General features: G+C 36.0%; 1 protein-coding gene across 19 annotated transcripts in view; it reads left to right on the top strand.

Moving 5' to 3' along the window:
* Nucleotides 1–20,666, top strand: part of LCOR (ligand dependent nuclear receptor corepressor) — a 139,863-nt gene that overhangs the window by 102,549 nt on the left and 16,648 nt on the right. For 2 of the 19 annotated variants that reach the window (XM_047761929.1, XM_047761931.1), the window contains exon 8: nt 1,316–10,830. The exons of 14 other annotated variants lie outside the window; for them this stretch is intronic. In XM_047761929.1, coding sequence (XP_047617885.1) covers nt 1,316–2,285 — 970 coding nt within the window. In that variant the 3' untranslated portion in view covers nt 2,286–10,830. Of the gene's footprint in view, nt 1–1,315; nt 10,831–20,666 lie in introns of those variants that run through there. 3 more of the 19 variants (XR_007132373.1, XM_047761928.1, XM_047761930.1) reach the window with 3 other exon arrangements.

The raw sequence follows: 20,666 nt of genomic DNA on the forward strand, positions 1-20,666 counted from the left end.
GTTCCATGTATTTATGGTTGAAATTGCTCTGTTTTTCCCTCTGAATGGAAAGTAAATATTTTCATTGTAGTAATGTGTTCTGGTAGACAAAAGCACCAGCAGTACTGCCCATCTTTTAGTTGAGTTGTTATCCATATTATGTTGTTTATTGATAACAGCAGAGTCCCTATAGTCTTTTAGAGAACATGGTTTATTTTTATTTCTGCAAAGTTCCACTTTTGCGCCTAGTTAATGTAATTATTCCCCTTGGGCATGCTTTTTCCAGTTGCCAATTTTATCATTGATAATCTTTCTCTGTTGTAAAAATGAAAACCTTATGAATTACCTTTGTGTAAGTAGTTTACTTTTTTTAAACACTACTTGAAAGGTATCCACTTAAAATTTCAAAATTGACGTTTGATATTTTAAGAAGAAGCGTTTTTTTAAACTAAAGAAAACTGCTAAAAATTGTATGGTGCTGACAATAATTTGAATAGAACAAGTTTTGGGGAAAGTAAAGAGCAGTTTCTTTAAAGCTTGGATGGTTTCAAATGGGGAATTAGTGGTACTCATGTATCTGCAACTAATAGTGTTTTAAAATGAAGAAATGTGGTAAGTTATAATTCAATGGGTATTTTGGTTTGTTTTGATTTGGAGTTTTTTACCCCTTTGGGGCTGGAAGCCATATTTTTTCCCCCCAAGCAAAATAAGAAATGTCATTTGGAGTGGTTTGATTTTTGATAATGAGCATCAACTTGTTTGTGATATAAATGAACAATTATCTATGGTTTCCACCAATGTAAATTGTTCCAGTTTTATAGCTGGTTGTCATGAATGTTGAATATGCTGCATTAGAATAAATAATTTGGCTTACTCTTTTATTACTGTGCTTGTTTAGTGGTAACGTCACATTGGTAACACAATTCTTTGTAGATCTACGGAGACTTGATGATTACTTTGTAATTAATAATTAAGGTGCTATTTTCAGACAGTTGCGCGAAACTTTTTCTCCGAAAATTTGTGAACCCAACCAGAGACCAGCTGACAGGTTTAATTTTTCTTTGCCCAAAAGCTCCTGGTTTTTTTCTTTTTCTTTTTTTTTTCTTTTTTTTTGTTTTTTTGGTTTTTGGGGTTTTTTTGTTTTGTTTTATTTTTTTGTGAACAAGTTTAAAACTAACTGCTGAGACCATTTTTTTTTAAATTTTAGAGAAAAATAAATAAATAACACAAAGTGATGTTACCCAAGCAAGGCCTTCTAATAAAGGAGTGGTCCCCTCACCCATCCCTCCCTACCTGTGCAAGTCCTGCTCACATCAGTTTCCTTCCATCCAATTAGGCGACCTGGGAGACCCAGCCAGTACCGCCCAGACGGACTTCGGAGTGGTGATGGGGTACCTCCAAGAAGCTTACAGGATGGAACCAGGGAAGGTTTTGGACACTCCACATCACTCAAAGTTCCACTGGCTCGATCCCTGCAGATTAGTGAAGAACTACTGAGCAGAAACCAATTGTCTACAGCTGCCAGCCTTGGGCCATCTGGATTACAGAATCATGGACAGCACTTAATATTATCCAGGGAAGCCTCTTGGGCAAAACCACATTATGAGTTCAACCTCAGCCGTATGAAGTTCAGGGGAAATGGTGCACTCAACAACATCAGTGACCTTCCTTTTCTTGCAGAAAACTCTGCCTTTCCAAAAATGGCACTTCAAGCAAAACAAGATGGGAAAAAGGATGCGAGCCATTCATCTCCTGTAGATTTAAAGATACCACAAGTTCGAGGAATGGATCTTTCTTGGGAATCTCGCACTGGCGATCAGTACAGCTATAGCTCTTTGGTAATGGGTTCACAAACGGAGAGCGCGCTTAGTAAAAAATTAAGGGCTATTCTTCCAAAACAAAATAGAAAAAGCATGTTAGACGCTGGACCCGATTCTTGGGGCTCAGATGCTGAGCAGTCTACCTCTGGACAGCCATATCCCACATCGGATCAAGAAGGAGATCCTGGCTCCAAGCAGCCTCGGAAGAAAAGAGGGCGTTACAGACAGTACAACAGTGAGATACTGGAGGAAGCAATCTCAGTGGTTATGAGTGGAAAAATGAGTGTTTCCAAAGCTCAGAGTATTTATGGGATTCCCCACAGTACACTGGAGTACAAAGTAAAGGAGAGGCTGGGCACTTTGAAAAACCCTCCAAAGAAAAAGATGAAGTTAATGAGGTCGGAGGGGCCAGATGTTTCTGTAAAGATTGAATTAGATCCCCAGGGAGAGGCAGCACAAAGTGCAAATGAATCAAAAAATGAGTAGGATACTGTAGAGTGCCAATTACTGTACAAACTGGGTGAGCACTACTGCGTTGTTCAGCTGTCATTGCTTGCACCTAACTTCATTTACTGTGACACTTGTTTCTTTGCGGATTTTGCATTGACCTGTGTATACAGAAGTGAAAGGTGCATTCTGAATGTTGCATATTTTGAAATTTTCATGTGCAGTATGGCTCGGGATATTGTTTGGCCTTTTGCATGTTTCTCTACAAAAGAGAATTGAGTTACCTCACAGAGAACAGATACATGGAAGTGGACTCCTTGCCTGTAGAGCCTACATGCTTGCTTTCTTTCTTTTTTTACCCTTAAGTTATATTTGCCTTTTTTTTTTTTTAAGGAAAAAAAGCCCCTTTTACATTCCACCTCTGTCATATTGGGAGCTTTATCATTGCAAATTGGAAAGCCATCTTATAAAATTACTCACATTTTTTCTTCTGAGATTCAACTAATTGAAGGATTGAACTAAGACTAAGAACAATGAACCTTTGAATTTAAGTAATTTGACTTTTCAGTGATAATTATTTGGGTCAGTTAACATTTTATGATTTTCTTCTATTAAGTTTACTTAACAAATTAGCAATCTGTTTAGTGCTCACCCAGAGGGGAAGGAGGTGAAAATGTACACACACTACCTTCAGAAATGCTTCAGTTAATTTGTAACACTACCTTTGCTGTAATTTCATTTGGGATTTTTAAGGGTAGAATTTGGTCTCACCAACAAGTGAGGATATAGCCTTATCTCATGGAGGACGAGCTCCGTTCTTACTCAGGAGCAGTCAGGGTACATTACAGTAAAACAGTAGAGGATGCCTCATTTTAGCAAACTAAGTTTCTTTATTCTTAAATCCTTTTACAGATTTGATCATGTGCTAATAACTAACAACTGAATGTCATTGACAGCAACTGTTTTAAAATATTCAAGATCTGTTTATTGAGGGATGGGAGAGATGGGGGGAATGTGTTTAAGTACTCATAATATTGAAAAAGTGGTATCTAGATTTTACAGTCTCAGTAGTCTGCTCAAATATCCACATAAGAATCTGTTTGGTAGTGAGAGAAGAAACACAACCCCAAGGTAACCTAGTATGATTTGGGTTGCATTTCAGTCCTAACAATGATTCAATCAGAAATCAAGCTCCTTATGATTCTTTTTTATTGACTAATCAAGATACTAGTACAAAGGGGGACCGGTTTGTTTAGCTTTTAATTTAATTTGTCGCTTTGAACTTTTTTTTTCTTTTTTTGGCATCCTACATAATATCCCCTTCGTAACTTTTTCTGATATTTACCTGATTTTTATGGTTGTTTAGCACACAGTTCAAGACCTTTCAAATCATGTTTGTATAAGCACTCCTTAAAAAAAAATCTAAGCTTTTTTTTTTTTTTTCTTTTGAGATGGGCTTTTAAAATTACAGTGATAAGGTTGGGAATGTTTATTTTCCATAGTTTTTTTTTTTTTTTTTTTAAGAATAACAGATAAAGCCCATGAAATTTAATTTTACATTGTGACCAAATTAAAATTACTTTTTGTGCAAAACAAAATCTACCCCACAAAACCCTATATTCTGATCCACTGAGAAAGGTGGTCAGGCCCTTCTAAATGCTTAACCAAAAACAAACAAAAGATCATTGGAGTTTTTGTGTAAGATAAAATCAAACTTGGAGCATTAGTTAAATTGAGGCTGATAATTTCTGATGGATACTAACATTTTGAAGAGAAATAGATCCAGGTATTCCCAAGTCATAAATTCTTGCCTGGAAACTGTGGAACAGTTAATTAGGTTAAGGATAGTTTTCCCTCGGCAACCTATGTGTTCAAAGGTTAGGCACACCATTGCTGTTATTCAGATACACACATTCTTGACATAGCCTGGGCTTGGGTTCCTCTTTTGGTTTGGTTTTTTGTGTAGCAGTTTAATCAGTGGATGACTGAGCCTGTTTCCTCTTAGTTTCTAGTCTTCTCAACAGGAAAGGCAGTTTGAGTTCAGAGCAGTATATGACTCTGCAGTATTTTCTAGCCTAGCTGGAAGTTGCAATAAAAATGCTTTATGAAATGTATGGTTTTCATCTGCAGTTGAAGGAAGTTGTAGAAATTTTGCTGAAAGCAAAGGGCTAAGCTTATGAAGAAACACCTCCTTTGTCCCACACTCGGTAATTTGTCACACACAATTAATTGCAGCCATAGTGCCTTTTTGCATGATGTTTGGGGGTATTTGATAGCCCAAGATTGCTGCAAAAAGGTCCTTTGAGCAATTAATTTGTGCTTGTTTTTATCCCCTCAGAAAGGCATCATTAAAGGCCCATTTTAGAATCTGGCCCTAAAAGTTCAATTTTTGTAGAGTTTTACTGTTCAGAGAGGTTTTAATCCTATGTGGTAGTCTATAAAGTGATGTATGAGTTGAGTTATGTAAATTTTGTCACTGTAGTGTACATGGAGTGATCGTTTTACTAACATAAATATTTTCTATGTGTGTTTCAGTGGATGACAATCGAGCAGCAGAAGAATGGTGTGCCTACCCTTTAATGCTGCAGTTTAAATAAGAGAACTTGTATTGTGTCATTTCAGATTGTAGGCTGAGAGTTGTAAATAGTGAAAATTTGAGTACTTCTATTATTTGTTTTGGTTAGAAAGTGAATTTAAAAAACAAACCAAACTCTAAACTTTCTCAGATTAAAAGTCCTGAGACCTGAAGATTGTAATAATCATGTCTGTGAAGCTTTTAAACATTACACTTGAGATCAGTCGTGACTTGATATTCAGGTAAATTTTCTTTTCCAAGAAGCTTTTGAATAAGCATACTTCCTCCAAAGGTCGGTCGGTCTCTCTTTTTTTCTTTTTTGAGTGTAGATTATTTTAAAGCACTAATTGCATTACACTGGTAACTGCAATATAAAATAGCCATTATTGTTTTGTGAAGCATGGTTGAAATTAGATAGTGGTCCCTTTTAAATTTCATGAGCCTCTCAAAAAAAAAAAACTTTAAAAAATACAGAAAGCTGCTGAATATTTCAAAAGATATATATTTTACCTTATTGTAGGTTTTGTAAAGTTAGTTTGTAATATTCAGGTGCACTTTTAATGTTAAATTTTGTGTTCAGAGTTCCATTATACCATGTGTTTCTTGGACGTGGCTCATCACATGACTGGCTGTCAGTCTTGGTGCCGCAGTGATTTGATTTCTCTCTTGATTTGCCACTATTCTGTATTGGCACTTTCAGTGTAGATATTCTAGTTTGGGGACGTCCTCATAAATGAGTAATAGAGATTGGTCTATTCGCATGCTTAATTTCTGCTAATCAGAGTTTTGCATGACCCAGACAACAGTTGACCATTTTTATGGTATGGGAAGGTATAGTTCACAACTCTTTGTCACAAAAGCCTTTCTCCTTTCATTTTCCAGTAGGTGGATGGTGATATTACTCAAACTATATGATATAGCCCAAATTAATGTTAAGAGATAATGTATTTAAAATCATTTCCTGCATTTTTTTAAAATGAGAGAACATAGAGATACCATAGATAAGCTATGTCACTATAAAATCAAAAACACTAATTGTCTGAAAGGATATCTAGTTGGTATTTTTATCATTAGCTTTCTCACTTCTGAACCAGAGTCATCAGGCTTGACAGTAATGTATTGCATTACTTTGTTTAGTAGGCTTACAAGTGACTCTGAACTGTTTGTGATGAGCTGTACACTTTTTTCTGTTCCCCAAATACCATGAAGGACAAGGTCTCTCTTTCAGGAAAAATAATTTATATTTATGTATAATACTTTTTAATATTAAGTTTGTTGTTATTCTGAAGTTTAGATGTTGCTTGATAAACCTTTGCTGCAGCAGATCATGGATATGAGTAAGGCTTTGTGTGATAATAGGGGTCCTTATGTGAAGTTAATTACTGTTCAGTTCTGGTGAGCAAGCTCAAGTGTGAAGTGTGTATTAGCTTTATTTGGTACACTTTTACTTTACAATATCGAAGTGCTTTTAGAACTCTGGTTATCTTATATAAACCATTACCTCAACTAATTGGCATTTCCATTCCCCAACATTTTACCCGAGCTATATATATATAAGATGAGCTATATGGGATCAGACAGTAAAACAGTAAGGCACAATGAGAAGTTTAGTTCCCAATTTTCTGGAGAGAACTCTAAATTAGTCTAAAAATGACTACCTGCAAAAGCCCATACCATTACTACCTTCTGTCATTAGGCAGTATGTAGCAACCTTGGAGCTGCTAGTAAGCTGTGTGTTTTCCCCCAGCCTCATGTAAGCACATGGTGCGAGGCTTGGTTCTAAGCCTTTGTGATTCTCTTACATTTCATTGACCCATAATGGTGAAGTTTGGATTCAGTTATTTTTATAAAACAAATAATGAGTCAGCCTAATGTCAGAACCTGAAATTACTTTGAGACGTTAACAGCAGATATGTGACACCTCGGTGTCATTTTCTTTAACAGCTATTATCCCTGTAGATTTAATTTTGAAACTCAATATTTTTGCTTTTGTAATTATTCTTTCTTTAAATGCCAGAGGTTTCCATGTGAACCATCCTTTTCTATATGTTCAGGTTGCTGTCATTGGTGATGGAATATGGCAATAGACTGAATTGCTTCACTTAATCTTTCTTAGGAGACATTGAAAGTTATAGGTTAAATTTTTACCTTTATTAAGATATCAAAGATTGTTTTCCTTGTTACCTTTCCATTATAATTAGATCTTTAACACCACGGTCAGGCCAGTGTTATTGACAACTTTAACCAAACAGCCCATTTGGAGACTTTATTAAGCTATCTAGGGATTTTTTTTTTCTTTTTTTTAATCTAGTTGCTTTCAAGCTCTACTGAAAAGGAAAAAAGTATAATCATGGTACAAGGAATGCAGACCTCCAAAGTCTTAGGGTTTTTTTTGTTTTTTTGTTTTTTTTTTTTTTTTGGATACGTTCTGTCCTTGAGACTTGAGTAGGATTTGTGAACATGGTGACTGAAGAAGGGAAAATAGAGGAAATTCTTTGCATATTCTCTGTCTCTTATTCCCAAATAAACTCGCAGTTGCCTTTTAGAGAAGCAGACATTAGCCCTGTAGCTGTGTGCCCTAAGTGTTATAAACGAGATTGGGGGAGGGGGGCGGGAAGTAGGACAGGGAAAATTTTGTAAACTTGAGAAAAGGCTAAAGATTCTGCCCTATAATACTAAAAATGAGTCGCAGGATAGATAACATGGTAAAATTGGGCCATCTTCATCTGTTAGTTAGAAAAATCTTTTAGATTGTGTGAAAAGTGAGAATCAAGGCTAATTAATGTTGGCTTGACAATAAAATATGAGTTAATTCTGCAACTATTTAGGGGGTAATTTTAAGGTTTCCAGTTCATTTAGAGCTGTATCAATAAAAGCCGAAAAGCAAGCACTTTTAGTTAATCATAGATTTATTGGATGTAGCAAATATTATAATCATAATATTTAATCTGTATTGTTTGAATATGGAAATAAACTCTTGACCCCATCTTGAACTGTCATTGAACAGGCTCAAGATGATCTTTTCAACACTGGAAATGACCCTACACACATACCAAAAAAATCTAAAGCAGTAAGACATATTTGAAGATCCATACCTCTTAGACTTTTTAGATTTATCTTGGGAAAGAATTTATGAACCTATAACCAGTATTAGTGCAGTCTTGGGTTCCTTGTTCTGCATAATTGCACCCTTTCTCAGGTATGTCCTGAAAACATAAATTTTAAAATAATCTCTTTAGAGATTAGATTCTCAGTGGATAGTGTGTAAGGGGACTAGGGGAGGGGTGGGGGGATTAAACACAGGACACTGACACAGTAGAGCAGGGATTTTTAACATACAATAGCCAAATAGATTTCAATCTAGAATATTTTTACCCCCTCAGAATGAGTTGAACAACATCTGTTATTTGGTAAATACCAGGTGCTACACTCCTAAAAGTTTTTTCTTTCATCCAGGTGACTTTTTTTCCTACTTGGTGGAAGGGTATATAGTAAACTTTACCGTCACTAGGAAAGCACTTGTCTGAAATGTTTAAAGTACTAGAAAAGGGATAATTCAGCACTTTTTCTGTTACAACACTAAAGTCTTAATTTATCTTTGGAGTCTTAGGTACTGTAAGTTTTAGGGTGATTATTTAAAAATATAAAACATACTACATAATTAGGGTCAGACCACATTTATATAAATAATTCTAGTCTTATTTTTTAAAAAGACAATAACATTTTGTACCTTTCAAGCAATTCCAAGTAATTGCCTCATTTTCCCCATTTCATTAAGCATTTCAGGCTAAGAATTTGGAATTTGAGATGAGGTGAGGGGGAAATTTCCTAAAATAAAAAATTGTGTCAGACCATTTTAGAAAAATAAATCACTAGGAAATGGGTAGGGATTCTCTCTCCCTTTAAGTCTTCAGGGAATGAGCAGTATTTAGAATCTTTGGCTGAAATTCAAGCCTTTTTACTGTGTAAATTTTTAATACTAATTCACTGACATGCTTTTTACATCAGAGAACTGAAAATGGATCTTAATGTTTTTAAGTTGTGGAAGGGTATATTTCTAAAACGAGGGGGGGGATAATTAACTAGGTTAGTATACCAGCATTAGTAAGTTTAAGGAATTTTAGTATGTAATAGCAAAGTGTTTGATTAAAAGTCTAATCCTATATTGATAGTCAAAATTAGTTACATTCTGATCTAGGAAAAATATAGTCATTGGATATTGATATGCTGTGCTGTCAGAAAACCAGACTAAGATAGAAACCTTTATCTGACTCCCACATGTTGCTTGTTCTGATGGGATGTATACTTTACAGCAGCTTATTGCTGCTTTGAGAAGAAATGTATAAACTATACATTTGGAGTGTTTGCGTATAATTCTTTATAACCTCCACTTTAAACTGTCAGACATTGGTATTTTATCAGTCCACACTGTTAAATAAAGCTAATGTTCTTAGGAATCCAACCTGTACACACTGTTTAAAAACCCTCAGGGACAGTTTACACACTATTCTCACTCAATTCAGGTACTTTGATGCTATTCTTAAACCTAACAGTGACTTGTATTTTTCTGTTTTGCTTTTATTTTGACGTGCTGGTAGCACATCCTTGATGAATGTCAACTTAAAAACTCAGTTCAGGTATCCAGGTATAACTCAGCCAAACCGATTTTAAAGCTGCATATAACTCTCCAGCACACGGTGCCTCACACTCTTATAGTGGCATTCTATATATATTCAGTTATTACTACTGAGCAGATAATATGGGGGTTCCTGTTAACAGTGTATTTAAAAGGACAAAATGTGCATAAATGTATAGCCAGCACATGCAGTGCATACATATACACACACACAGGTAAACTATATATTTTTTATGCCACTAATAGCCAGCACAATTAAACAGCATTCCTTACTGTTTCTGTTAACTATAACAGATGCAGTTCTTCCTCAATGTGGCTCTTGCTTCTTCACCATACTACTACTAAATTCAAGCACTGGTCCTTGGGTGTCTGACCTCTACATTCTAGTTTATGCAATGTCTTTAGAGAATTCTGTGCACTGGCCACTGTGATGGAACCATTGGGCCAGGAGTGCTCTGAGTTTATTAGTAGTGATTCTGCCAAAGTTGGTGTTGTAACATAGGTATGTAAATGTCAAAAAGTTAGCAGAGGCCTAGGATTACGTATCAGCAATTTTGTCAGTGTGTTTTATAGCCTGGAAGTCCTCAGTGACAAGTTCTTCTGATGTGAAGTTCTAAATCCAGTGTTTTAGCCCTTTGCATCTTTAATGTTAAGACTTGTCTGATAGAGGTCTTCATTCTTTAAAACATCTTTTGTTTTCTGCAGTACTGTCTGTGGTTAACAAAATAGATGATTCCTCTGCTTTAATATTTGATATCTTACATCTAAAAGGAATTCTCCCTATATAAAAACCCATAGCCTTTGAAGATATGGAAAATGGCATCTTTCAGATTTCTAGAAGTTCAAGTGTCATGCAACAAAACAGGAACCCCCTTTACTCTTATGGACCTCATTTCAATATACTGTTTACAGTTTGACGGAATTGTATAATTTAATATTTCTCTTGTACTGTAGTTTATATTTATTTACAGATTTTTTTTTGTACTGTGTGATTTGAACTTTTTTGTTCCTTGCTATGATCAATGTTTATGTAGTAGAGCACTTATGATCACAGATTAAGTTTTTTGGTTTGATTGCACTACATGAAATTTTTTAATGCAGTTCTGATTTTTGACTGGACTAAAATAAGCTGTGTCTTAATGTATGTGATGAGTACTTAAAATTTTAATCCATGTGGTCCCCTTTTTTTTGCATTGTATGTCAGATGCGCTAGTTCTTTCGTGCATGTGTAAGATTTAATGGTTCCATTGTATTATTTGACCATGACATTTTGGAGAAACATTCCCAGCTGTAATGTTGTGTATGGTAGTTCTCACTGGATGCTAGACTTTTCAAAACCACTATTCTTCTAATAAATTTTGTTGTGAAAACTGTTTAAAAAGTTTGGTTTCTATTTCTTGAGGTTATAATGCCTTTTTAAAAATCCAGAAAAGGGCTAAGATTTTGAGGTGTACTATAAACGCACATGGTACTCAGTTTGTGATTTTTTTTTTTTTACGATAAATTATTTCCACATGAACTCTCTTGATCTAGTAGTTACTCTTTCAAAATTGTGCTTCAGTATTTGGGTTCGGTACTGCCTTGTAACACTGCCTTTACTAACTTGATACTCTTCTACCTCAATTTTCTTCATTGGATAGTTCACTTTAAATATTTCAGCTAAACAGGAATATATTGAAGTTTACCTAATACCTAATTGCTGGACTTCTGATTTTTCATAATTTTCTTAGAGGAAAACTTTATTCTGGGATTACTTACTAAGAAGAATAATGATTTACTCATTTTTGTTTGTTCTTTTCCTGAGTCATAAGTGTGAAAGCAACACTGTCAATCAAAGTTTTATGCTAACTTTGATTCTTGGCAAGTTGTTGGTATTTCCTTTTACCAAGACAAATAACAGCATAGATGTTGTTCAGCATTTATATTGTGATTTTTGGTAACTGATGTTTAAAAAAGTTTTGTATTACAAAGTGATTCCTGGAGTTCCCGTCGTGGTGCAGCAAAAACAAATCCGACTAGGAACCACGAGGTCTCGGGTTTAATCCCTGGCTTCACTCAGGGGGTTGGGGATCTGGTGTTGCTGTGAGCTGTGGTGTAGGTCGCGACACAGCTTAGATCTGGCATTGCTGGGGCTATGGCGTAGGCTGGCAGCTGCAGCTCCGGTTGGACCCCTAGTCTGGGAGTGCCGCAAGTGCAGCCCTCAAAAGACAAAAAAAAAAAAGTGATTCCTGTTGTAAAGTGGGGGGGGGAGGGAAACAGCTGAATTATAAAGATCAGAAACAATAAGCAAAATGTTTTTGTAGCTACTTTTTTCAAGCTCATGTTATTCATGTAACTAATATAGACTGGCTAAAGTAATTTCTGAATTTCTACTGACATTTTACTTTTTTAAGTGATGCTGTTGTTGGTACTTGGTCTAGACTATGTTTTAGTTAATTTTTTTTTTTTGGCCTTATTTCTTTAGCTGTCTAGCTAGCTCTTTCTATCTTTTGACGTTATGTTTATAAAGTTGGAAATTTTTGCTAGTACTACAGGCTTGTTCATTTTCTTCATTCGTTCCTCTTAGTTGGCTATGCCTAATGTCTATAGAACATTTTTATAGAAACCTAATATTATTTCTTTGTACATTTCAAAGCTATGTTTCTTGTCATTATCCATTTTAAACTGGTGGCCAGGTCAGTGTAGTAGGATTATGATCTAGCATCTCATAAATGAACTTATTTTAGTGATTTTAGCTTCAGGTTGATACTTAGCACTTTAATTATGACCTGATTTTTTTTTTTAAAGACTTATTTCTTCTAATCCAAAAGTTTCTTCCCTGAGTCTGCTGATACTTTAGAATTAATTCAGGAATTTATAGGAATCAGGGAAATTGCATAAGGGAAATGGAGTGGGAAAAATGGAAAACGGTATTGCTTTCTGCCATTTCCTGAGTTGTGCAGTTATTTTTTCCCCAAGGACTGTGAATTTCTCTCACCAGACACTTGTATTCACATGTAAAAATATACCCAAGTCATATGATGTTAGATTTTGTAGCTGAGTGAAAAGCCTTTCTTTAGCAGAAAATATTTATTAAGTAACATGAGATAACTTCTTGTACTCAGAGTATCCACTTTATCATTTGCCTCCAGATGGTAATCATTTTAATAATTTTAGTCATCCTATTCAACTAACAAGCTGTTGGACTTTTTTGCTCTCTGGAGGGAGGTGGTGTCGGTATCAGACTGCATTGGCAGCTGGAGTAGACAGGCTTGTTTCCAGAGGTTAGTGGAAAAGAAATGTTCTCAAAACACTTTTAAAAGATTGATGAGTATATAATGAATAGTTTAAGTCATGAATTGATAAGAGTTTAGCTTGGAGAGTCAGCAAAATAGGTAAAATTCTTAAGTTTGAAAGCTTGAGCCTAAAGCATATAAGAATATTCTTGTTTGTTGACTGGTAATTTTAAAATGTTAATTGTACTGTTCTTGCCAACTTAATTTAAATAATTAGCAATGTGGAATGATAAGGGGTTATTTGGCCATATAAATATCTTGCGACTTGGTATACTAAAGAGATTACTTGTTTTTTTCATCGGTGAAGGGAGAGTGTTGTCTTGAATGCCCTTGTTTTGACTCTGCATCTATTTAAAAATGCAATTTTCTATTAAATGTGAGGCCAGTACACCAATTGTATATGTTCAAGCATTGAGAAATACAGTAGCAACCCTTTATTGAATAATAAGGCCTGGTAAACCTTAAGTTTTGTCTTTGCGTTGCAGCATTTTATAAAGGAAAAAAAATAGTTCTGTGGTGCCTTTTATTTAAAACAAGTCTATTTTGTTTTCATTATGAACTGTATGAATATGACGATGGTTTTGCAAAAATTAGTTTGGGCAGTTGCTTTTTATTCTAATCATTATTAAAGTGTGTTCATAGTTTCTGTTTCTTTTGTGTGCAAGCAAGTTCTGCTTGAATGTTAGAGCACAAAGGGTTCTGGGGAATCATTGGATATAATCAGTCTCAATCAAAATCAACCTTTTAGCAATATAGCTATCTGAGTCAATTTATAAGAGTGAGGCTTGAACACATTTATTTTCAAATTGTAACAGCTTTTTTTTTGGCTTTGATTTTTAAAGTTCATTTATTCAGAAGATCTTTTTTCTAATTGTGTCCAAAGACACAAAATGTATATTCTTAACCATTTTTAAGTGTATGTACACGGTTTAAGTGTTAAATATATTCATTGTTGTGACCATAGACGTTTTATTAACCTACTGATTAAACACTGTTGGTCCTATTCTAATCTTTCATTTTTAAAATGAAAAACATGGAACTTGGGGTCTTTAAGACACTTGCCCTCCTCACATAATGAGTTGCCCTTGATACTCAAGATTCCAAGCCATTATACTTACCTCTAGACCGCTGTGGCACTCTTAAACTCAACCTAGAACTAGAGCGATGGGTTTAATCTAATTTTCTTTTAAACTCACTTTTAACTGCTTAAATCTCAACTATTAATTTCACTCATGAAAAAACTTGCATTGCTCTTTAGAAAAAGAATTAAATCCGTATTATGAAATTGCCAGTAAGGAAATTTCATTTGAGGCATGTGTAACTTCATTGTTAAATAGAAGTCAGCATTGTTGACTCAGTGCTGGGGGAGGTGAATTTTAAAGAATAGGTAGAGCATAGAAAGAAGAATAGAGAATATCCCAAGTTTTTTGAGAGACAATTTGATGGGCCTGGTTTAAAATCCCAACCCTTCTAGAAATTTCTTACTACACAGTCTTGAACAAGTTATTGAACTTTTTTGAGCCTCAGTTTTTTAATGTGGAAAAGAAGTTTACACAACCTACCTTGGGGATTTGCTGTGAGGCTTCAGTGAGACTGTATAAAATATTTATTAGCCCTATGCCACACGCTCTTTGTTAGTGCTCAGTAAATGAAAGCCCGGAGTGAAAGCACCTGGCTGGAGTCAATTTAATGTGAGAGGGATGGAGAAAGTGAGAAAATCAGGTTGAAAGTTGTGGAGAAACTGTTTATATTGATTAGAACTTTGAAAGTAAAGCCAGTGGGTTTATATTAAGACTGGGACACTGGGCAGCCAATCAATTTTGTTTTAACTCTAAAGTCAGACGTAGAAATGCTGGAATTATGATTGAAACCTGGAATGCTGATTTTCTGATTTCTTGGTCCTATTTCAGAGGAATATTATCTAATTGTTAATCTTTCTTTTCAAGGATTAAGTGGAATAAGTTGTTTGGAAAGTGGAAGATGTTTCAGATTAAAAAGTGTAAATTTACATAGAATTTATCATCCTTTCCATTGTGTATAGTTTTGGTATTTTCACAGTTGAAATTTTATATTCTTTGAAGATTTTTCTTTTTATGTAGTGGTACAGTTTGAATAACAAGGTGTAAGGGCTGGATGGGGTTGTGAGGATGTGGATGTGCATATGTGTTTAATCATCAAACCGTTAGTTTTCCAGTGAAAGGTTTTGGGGACTCTACTGCCTATTAAATGAAATTCTCACTACACTGTTATCACGTGGGAGTTCTATGCATTTCAAACAGATAAATCATAGCTAGCACAGTTCAGAGGTATTCGCTTCAGTTGTCTATTAAAATGACTTGAGATATTTTTCCCAGAAAACTTAATAGTGTAATTTTAGCTAGGTAGAAGATGGACTAAGAAGAAAATAACCAGGATAGCAGACTCTTAGGAAGTGCTAGAAATCTGTGAGTTTGTGTAGATCAGTTACAACTTACTAGTTAATTCTAAGGTCAGTTCAGTGGGTCCTAAGCAACATTTTAAAAAGAACACAGAGAATCAAAGTACGTAGCAGATAATACAGATAAATACTGTTTATGGAAACTTATGTGTCATATACATACAGACTGGGATGGGTTCTGAAAGACATTATGTAAACCATACCTTTTCATCCCTGTTTTTGTGATACTGGCAACCTTCCGTGGTTTACAGTTAGGAGCCTACACTCTTAACTGATCTCCAGAATTCCCATCTTCCTTGCCTTGCCTTGTTGATTTGAATTCATTTTCTCTGAAAGCTTTTTCTTGTCCTTTCTGATTATATGCCAGAATGTTTCCTCTGCCCTTTTCAGTCCCCTTGAAAAATGTCTTAGGAAAATTACTTTCACTACACAGTAATTTATTTGGTTAGTTTAAACATCACTTATGCCTAAGATGAACTAAGTGCCAAGTTTTAGGCAATGAAACTACCACATTAAGAAGACCGAAGTCCTGGGCCAATAGAAAGGTTGACAATCCAATGGAGGAGGTAGGAGGTAGCCATGTCAACTGTTAGCAGGTAGCCTAAGTGCTTTTTAATAAAAGACACAGACCATAAGAGTAGAGTGAGAAGTAACACGGCCCATGGGGAAAAGGTGCTAAAGGAGGGTGGAGTGTGAGCAGAGGGGAGATCACTGAAATTGTCTTCCAAAAAGTGACAAGATCAGATTTGGGCTTTAGGAAGATGGCAGCTCTGGATAATGTGGAACAAACTCTAAAATGAGAAACTAGTGGCAGGGAGCTTTGAATGCCGTGTTCTCCAAGGAAAGTCGATTCAGTATAGGTCAACAGGATAGTGTATTGGAAGCAGGAAGTGTGATGGGACTAGGGATAAGGCTAGAGGCAAGGTACCTGAGCTGAGTACGCGCGTGTGTGCGTGTACTTATACACTTAGTTATATTTTGTCTTCCGATATTCCTGAATAAAAACTTGAACATTCAGTTGATTCCACTTAGGACTCATCACCCAGATACATCTCCAGCAGTAGCCTTGAGTGTTTCTAGAGAGAGGCGGGGTAGGAGATTGTTATAAAGGACTCTTTAATTCCAAAGGCACCCCAGACAGAATGGCAGGCATAAAAATACTTTTTTTTTTAACTATACTTTAAATTTTAAAATACATATACTTCCTCTAACATTCATAAAGTGAGCAAGTGAGAAGTAACATTAACTCTTGTATCAAGTACCTCAGGAAACTTTTTCAGTGATTTACATTTTACAAAGCGGCCTAGGTCCTTTAAATAATTAGAGTTAATACTTGGGAATGCCATCGTGTCGATTTTAAGTGATTTTATTACATGGCACAAAAGTAGAAATTGCCATGTTTAAGGATTATGCCATAGATTTGTATGGTTTCAGAAATAGAGATTAATAACCTCAAAAGAACATGGGAAAATTTAGGATATAGAAGGTCCCATGAAAATCACAAAAAAACTCAGGACACTGTCAGATAATTGCTTATTTAGATACATAGTGTGCTAGTCTCCCTCTTGTACCAAAAGAAACCAGGAATATTTGTTTTAAAAAAAAACATCACTTTGTTTCTTGAGAGGAAAGAAATTTGTGTTGCAGCCATCTGTCATGTGAACTACTAAATGTTCTCTTTGTTGGTGACAGCTCCCCATGCCTCCTTTAGGTCCTCCTCTGCATACACACTGCCTGTAAGGTGGTAGTATGGGGTTTTATTTGAGGTTATCCTTATTGTTCTTGTCATTATTATTACAAAAGAAATATATTCCAGTTGTAATAGAAATCTTGTCTGGACTGACTCCTCTCAGTTCCACTCCAGGAAACCTGTGCACAGACCTTGGCCACTATTGGGCCTTGACAGATGTGGCATGGTGTGGCATGATGTTTCCTCTCACTTGGGGAATGAACACCTCTGTATTCTGCCTAAGCAGTGGTATTTTTTTAATCTTGTCATTGCCCTGGTCATTTAAAGGGAATTGAAGAGCAGTTTTCCCCAAAGAACAACATAGATAAGTATCCCCAACCTGCCAGGTACAAAAGCAAAAAAGCAGACCAGACTCGCTGACTTAAAATTAGCTCTCATGTAATCCCGATCTAAAATGTCAGCTATGCCTCTAACGTCACATCTCTCTTTCAGTTGGTTTCAGTAACTCAGTAAGTCTAGGGACAGACACTTTGTCAGTTTACACCAGCCCTGGGCAGAGGTCTGCCCTTTTTGTCTGGAATTACTGTATTATTTTCTAAAGTCCATTTTAAAGTGTTTTCTAAGAATTCTTAGTTATAATATGCATTAGATTAATCATTTAGGTTTGTGTTCTTGCCAGATCAGTATTTAGTTCATATCTTTTAGGGATATTTCTTCCCTTACTCCCAGGACCTATCATTTTTAAAATTTATGCCACCCTGTCCAAAATGCCCTATCTCTCATAGTCTCTGAACCCTCTCTCCATTTTATCAAATATAATGTATTTGCCTGGGATGATAGAAACAAAGTCTGATGGGGGAGTGGATTTTTCAGAAGTAAATAGTTTGACAGAAATGTCTGTCTCGTCAGCCGCCTACGTGCCTGGAGAGGAGAGGGAGCCATTAGACCGTGATGCGTGATGACCCCTTGCTCTGACTTCTGATTCACCAAGTAACTTTATGATTTTATTTTGGCTTCCTAGGTCATTTGCCTACAGGGTGAAAATATGTTAAATAGTGAACATGAGGATCTCCTTGATATTTTTTCTTAGAATAAATTTGACACTCTTGCTAAATTTAAGAGAAACGGAAGATGTAATATACAAGCCTTAAACTGTTGCTGTCATACTTAGATCTACTCTGGTAGACCCTGAGATATTACTAAACCCTGAGATAAAGAAAAGATAGCAAACTATGGCTTCATGTCCAGTAAGCACCCTCTGACACACCTCTCCTTCCCCCAATTTACATTCCTAATTCGTAATTGTTTGAACCTGTGTTCTGCCCTATTTTTCGTGAACTTGATTAAGAACACAGCAAACTTAGAAAGCTGTGACAAAAGAATTGCATGTCTTTTGTGTCAGATCAGTAGTTCTTAGCTATCCTTCCACTCCACTCCTGAGCAAGATGCCTTGTTGCCATCAGGAGGAATGGCTTACTGAAGACTCTTACAGGGCGAAGAGGTACAGATACTTCTTGGATTGGACACCCCCCCCACACACCCACCATCCCCCATGATTCTGATCTCTCCTTAATCCCAATTTTGAAAGTTACTTTTTTTGGTTTAAATCTGTCTGCATTCTGTCTAAATCCAAATTTAGATAATTAGGATTTCAGCCATCTGGAAATCAGGTATTAAGCTGCCTGAGTTTAAGAGGCCACTTTCTCTTCTATAATCTTGAGAACTTAATTCCTCACTTTTCTATGTCACCTTTGCCTACCCTTTTACTGTTTCTCCTAGTTCAGTTCCAGGGAAAGAACACTGATTGCTTAGTAGTTTACTCATGCAACTATACGTGGCTTTTAAATAGTGAAGAGAGACCTCCACAACCCACGCTCACCCTGTCCTCCACTACACACACACACACACACACACACACACACACACACGATTTTGACAAAGCCTTTGAAGTATTCCTGTATCCGGGTAGGAAAGATACGCAGACGTAAAGTAGGCAACAGTAGACACATTTCCAAGTGAAGGTGAGGACTTGTCAGCAGACTTATCCAGACCCTTGACATACTACATTTTCTGTGCTTAAAGGACCAGAAGTAAGGAATTAGGGAACATAGTTTCAGATTATTATCTAGCAAAAATTACAAATTATAACTCTTATTGCCTTTAAGCGGGGCTAACTGCATTTTTACATTTTCTTGTATTTAGAGAGAAGAATCAAGCCAACTTAATTTACAGCCCTTAACCATTTGGTCCACTCTATCTAAAGTGTTGTTTCAAACTTTCTCTCCCCTTCTGTTTTCCTGGAATTACCTTTTTCTACATGTAAGATCAGCGCTCATCCAAACATCATTCACTCTCTCTCTCCATCTTTTTTCTGTCAAAAAAGCATATATTTAGGTCATCAGTGATGTTGCATTTGCCCTCAAGCAGTTTTATTGGTAGCGACAGAGCAGATACTGAGAGACCACCTGAATCCATCAGTCCACGTCCTAGACTCTTAAAATTCTCACTTCAGCTCTCTGCCACATCTCTTCTCTATTTGATCTTTTACCCTAAGGTAACATGCACCCTGACCATCCACCATTTATATTAACCACAGGAATGCTTTCCTTTGGAAATTTAAGTATTGTGATATTGACAAAGTAGGCGAGTTCGGCTGTGTCTAACCTCTGATCTGGAAAAACATCATTGAGTCAATCATTAAAGATAGGGTTGTGAAACAACACATCATTCTTAAACTGTGCTTTTCAAACTTTTTATGAATATTATCTTATCCTTTTACCACACCCTTAAGAATTAGGCACTGAACTGGGAATAGAAAGACAGAGTGGTCAAGGTCATGCAGGCCATGTCTCGCCAAGCAGAGAAACTCAAAAACTAATCCAGGTAGTTTCCCAAAAGAAGTTTTCTTCATTTACCAGTCCCCAGGACTTAATGCTCTTAGGTGGTGGTGGTGGTGAAGTATTTATGACTGATAAATAATTTACTTAATTATTAGTGTCCTGCTCGTGAGCAGAAGAAACATGAAATCAAGTGATTTCAAAATCTGTGATGAATTATCATTCTTGTAAAAATCTTATGTAGTCAGAAGTGAAGGACATACCGTGATGCCAGCGATAATCCCTGAACTAAAACATAATGCTTCTTAGGCCAAGTTGAGTGCATGGTCTGCAGGACAGAAACTCATCCCTCTCTGGTTTCCCTACTTACTGTCTGAGAGTAAATCAGGGTAAATGCTGTATGTAGGGTCTATTAAAGGCCTAAGACTATGGGAAGAATTGAACAACTAGAAACAAAGGTAAAGACCAGCCGTTTAGTACTCAGACGAAACTTGCTAGCACCCTTTTTTTTTTTTTTTTTAATATGGAAAAAAGTAATAGAATTAAGCTTCAGAAAGTGGTGTTAATTTTTAAAATTAAATCGTTAAATGATATGAAATTAAAATGCATCTAAACCTAGGTCCTATTGGAATAATTTCCAGAGAAAATCAAGAAAGGTCGGAAGCTGGATAATTTAGAAGCACAGTCATTACTATAGTTATAAAGTTAGCTGTTATAACAGGGCCCATTTAATGACATCTGGACAAAGGTTAGTATTAATGTGAAGGTCCTCAGATTCAAGTGAAGCTACTGGTGGGCTCATACCTGTGTGTCCAGCTTCCTACTAGATGTCTCAGATGCAGAATCTTAGAAATAACTCAATGTATACAGAGCAGAACGCTTCAGACACGTATACACCAACAATCATCAGCTTCATTGCCTGTGTTCCTATCTCAGTAAATGGTGCTACCCAGGAAGCAAACCCAGAAAG

Source organism: Phacochoerus africanus, chromosome 15 (genome assembly GCF_016906955.1).
Source record: "Phacochoerus africanus isolate WHEZ1 chromosome 15, ROS_Pafr_v1, whole genome shotgun sequence".
NCBI lineage: Eukaryota > Metazoa > Chordata > Mammalia > Artiodactyla > Suidae > Phacochoerus > Phacochoerus africanus.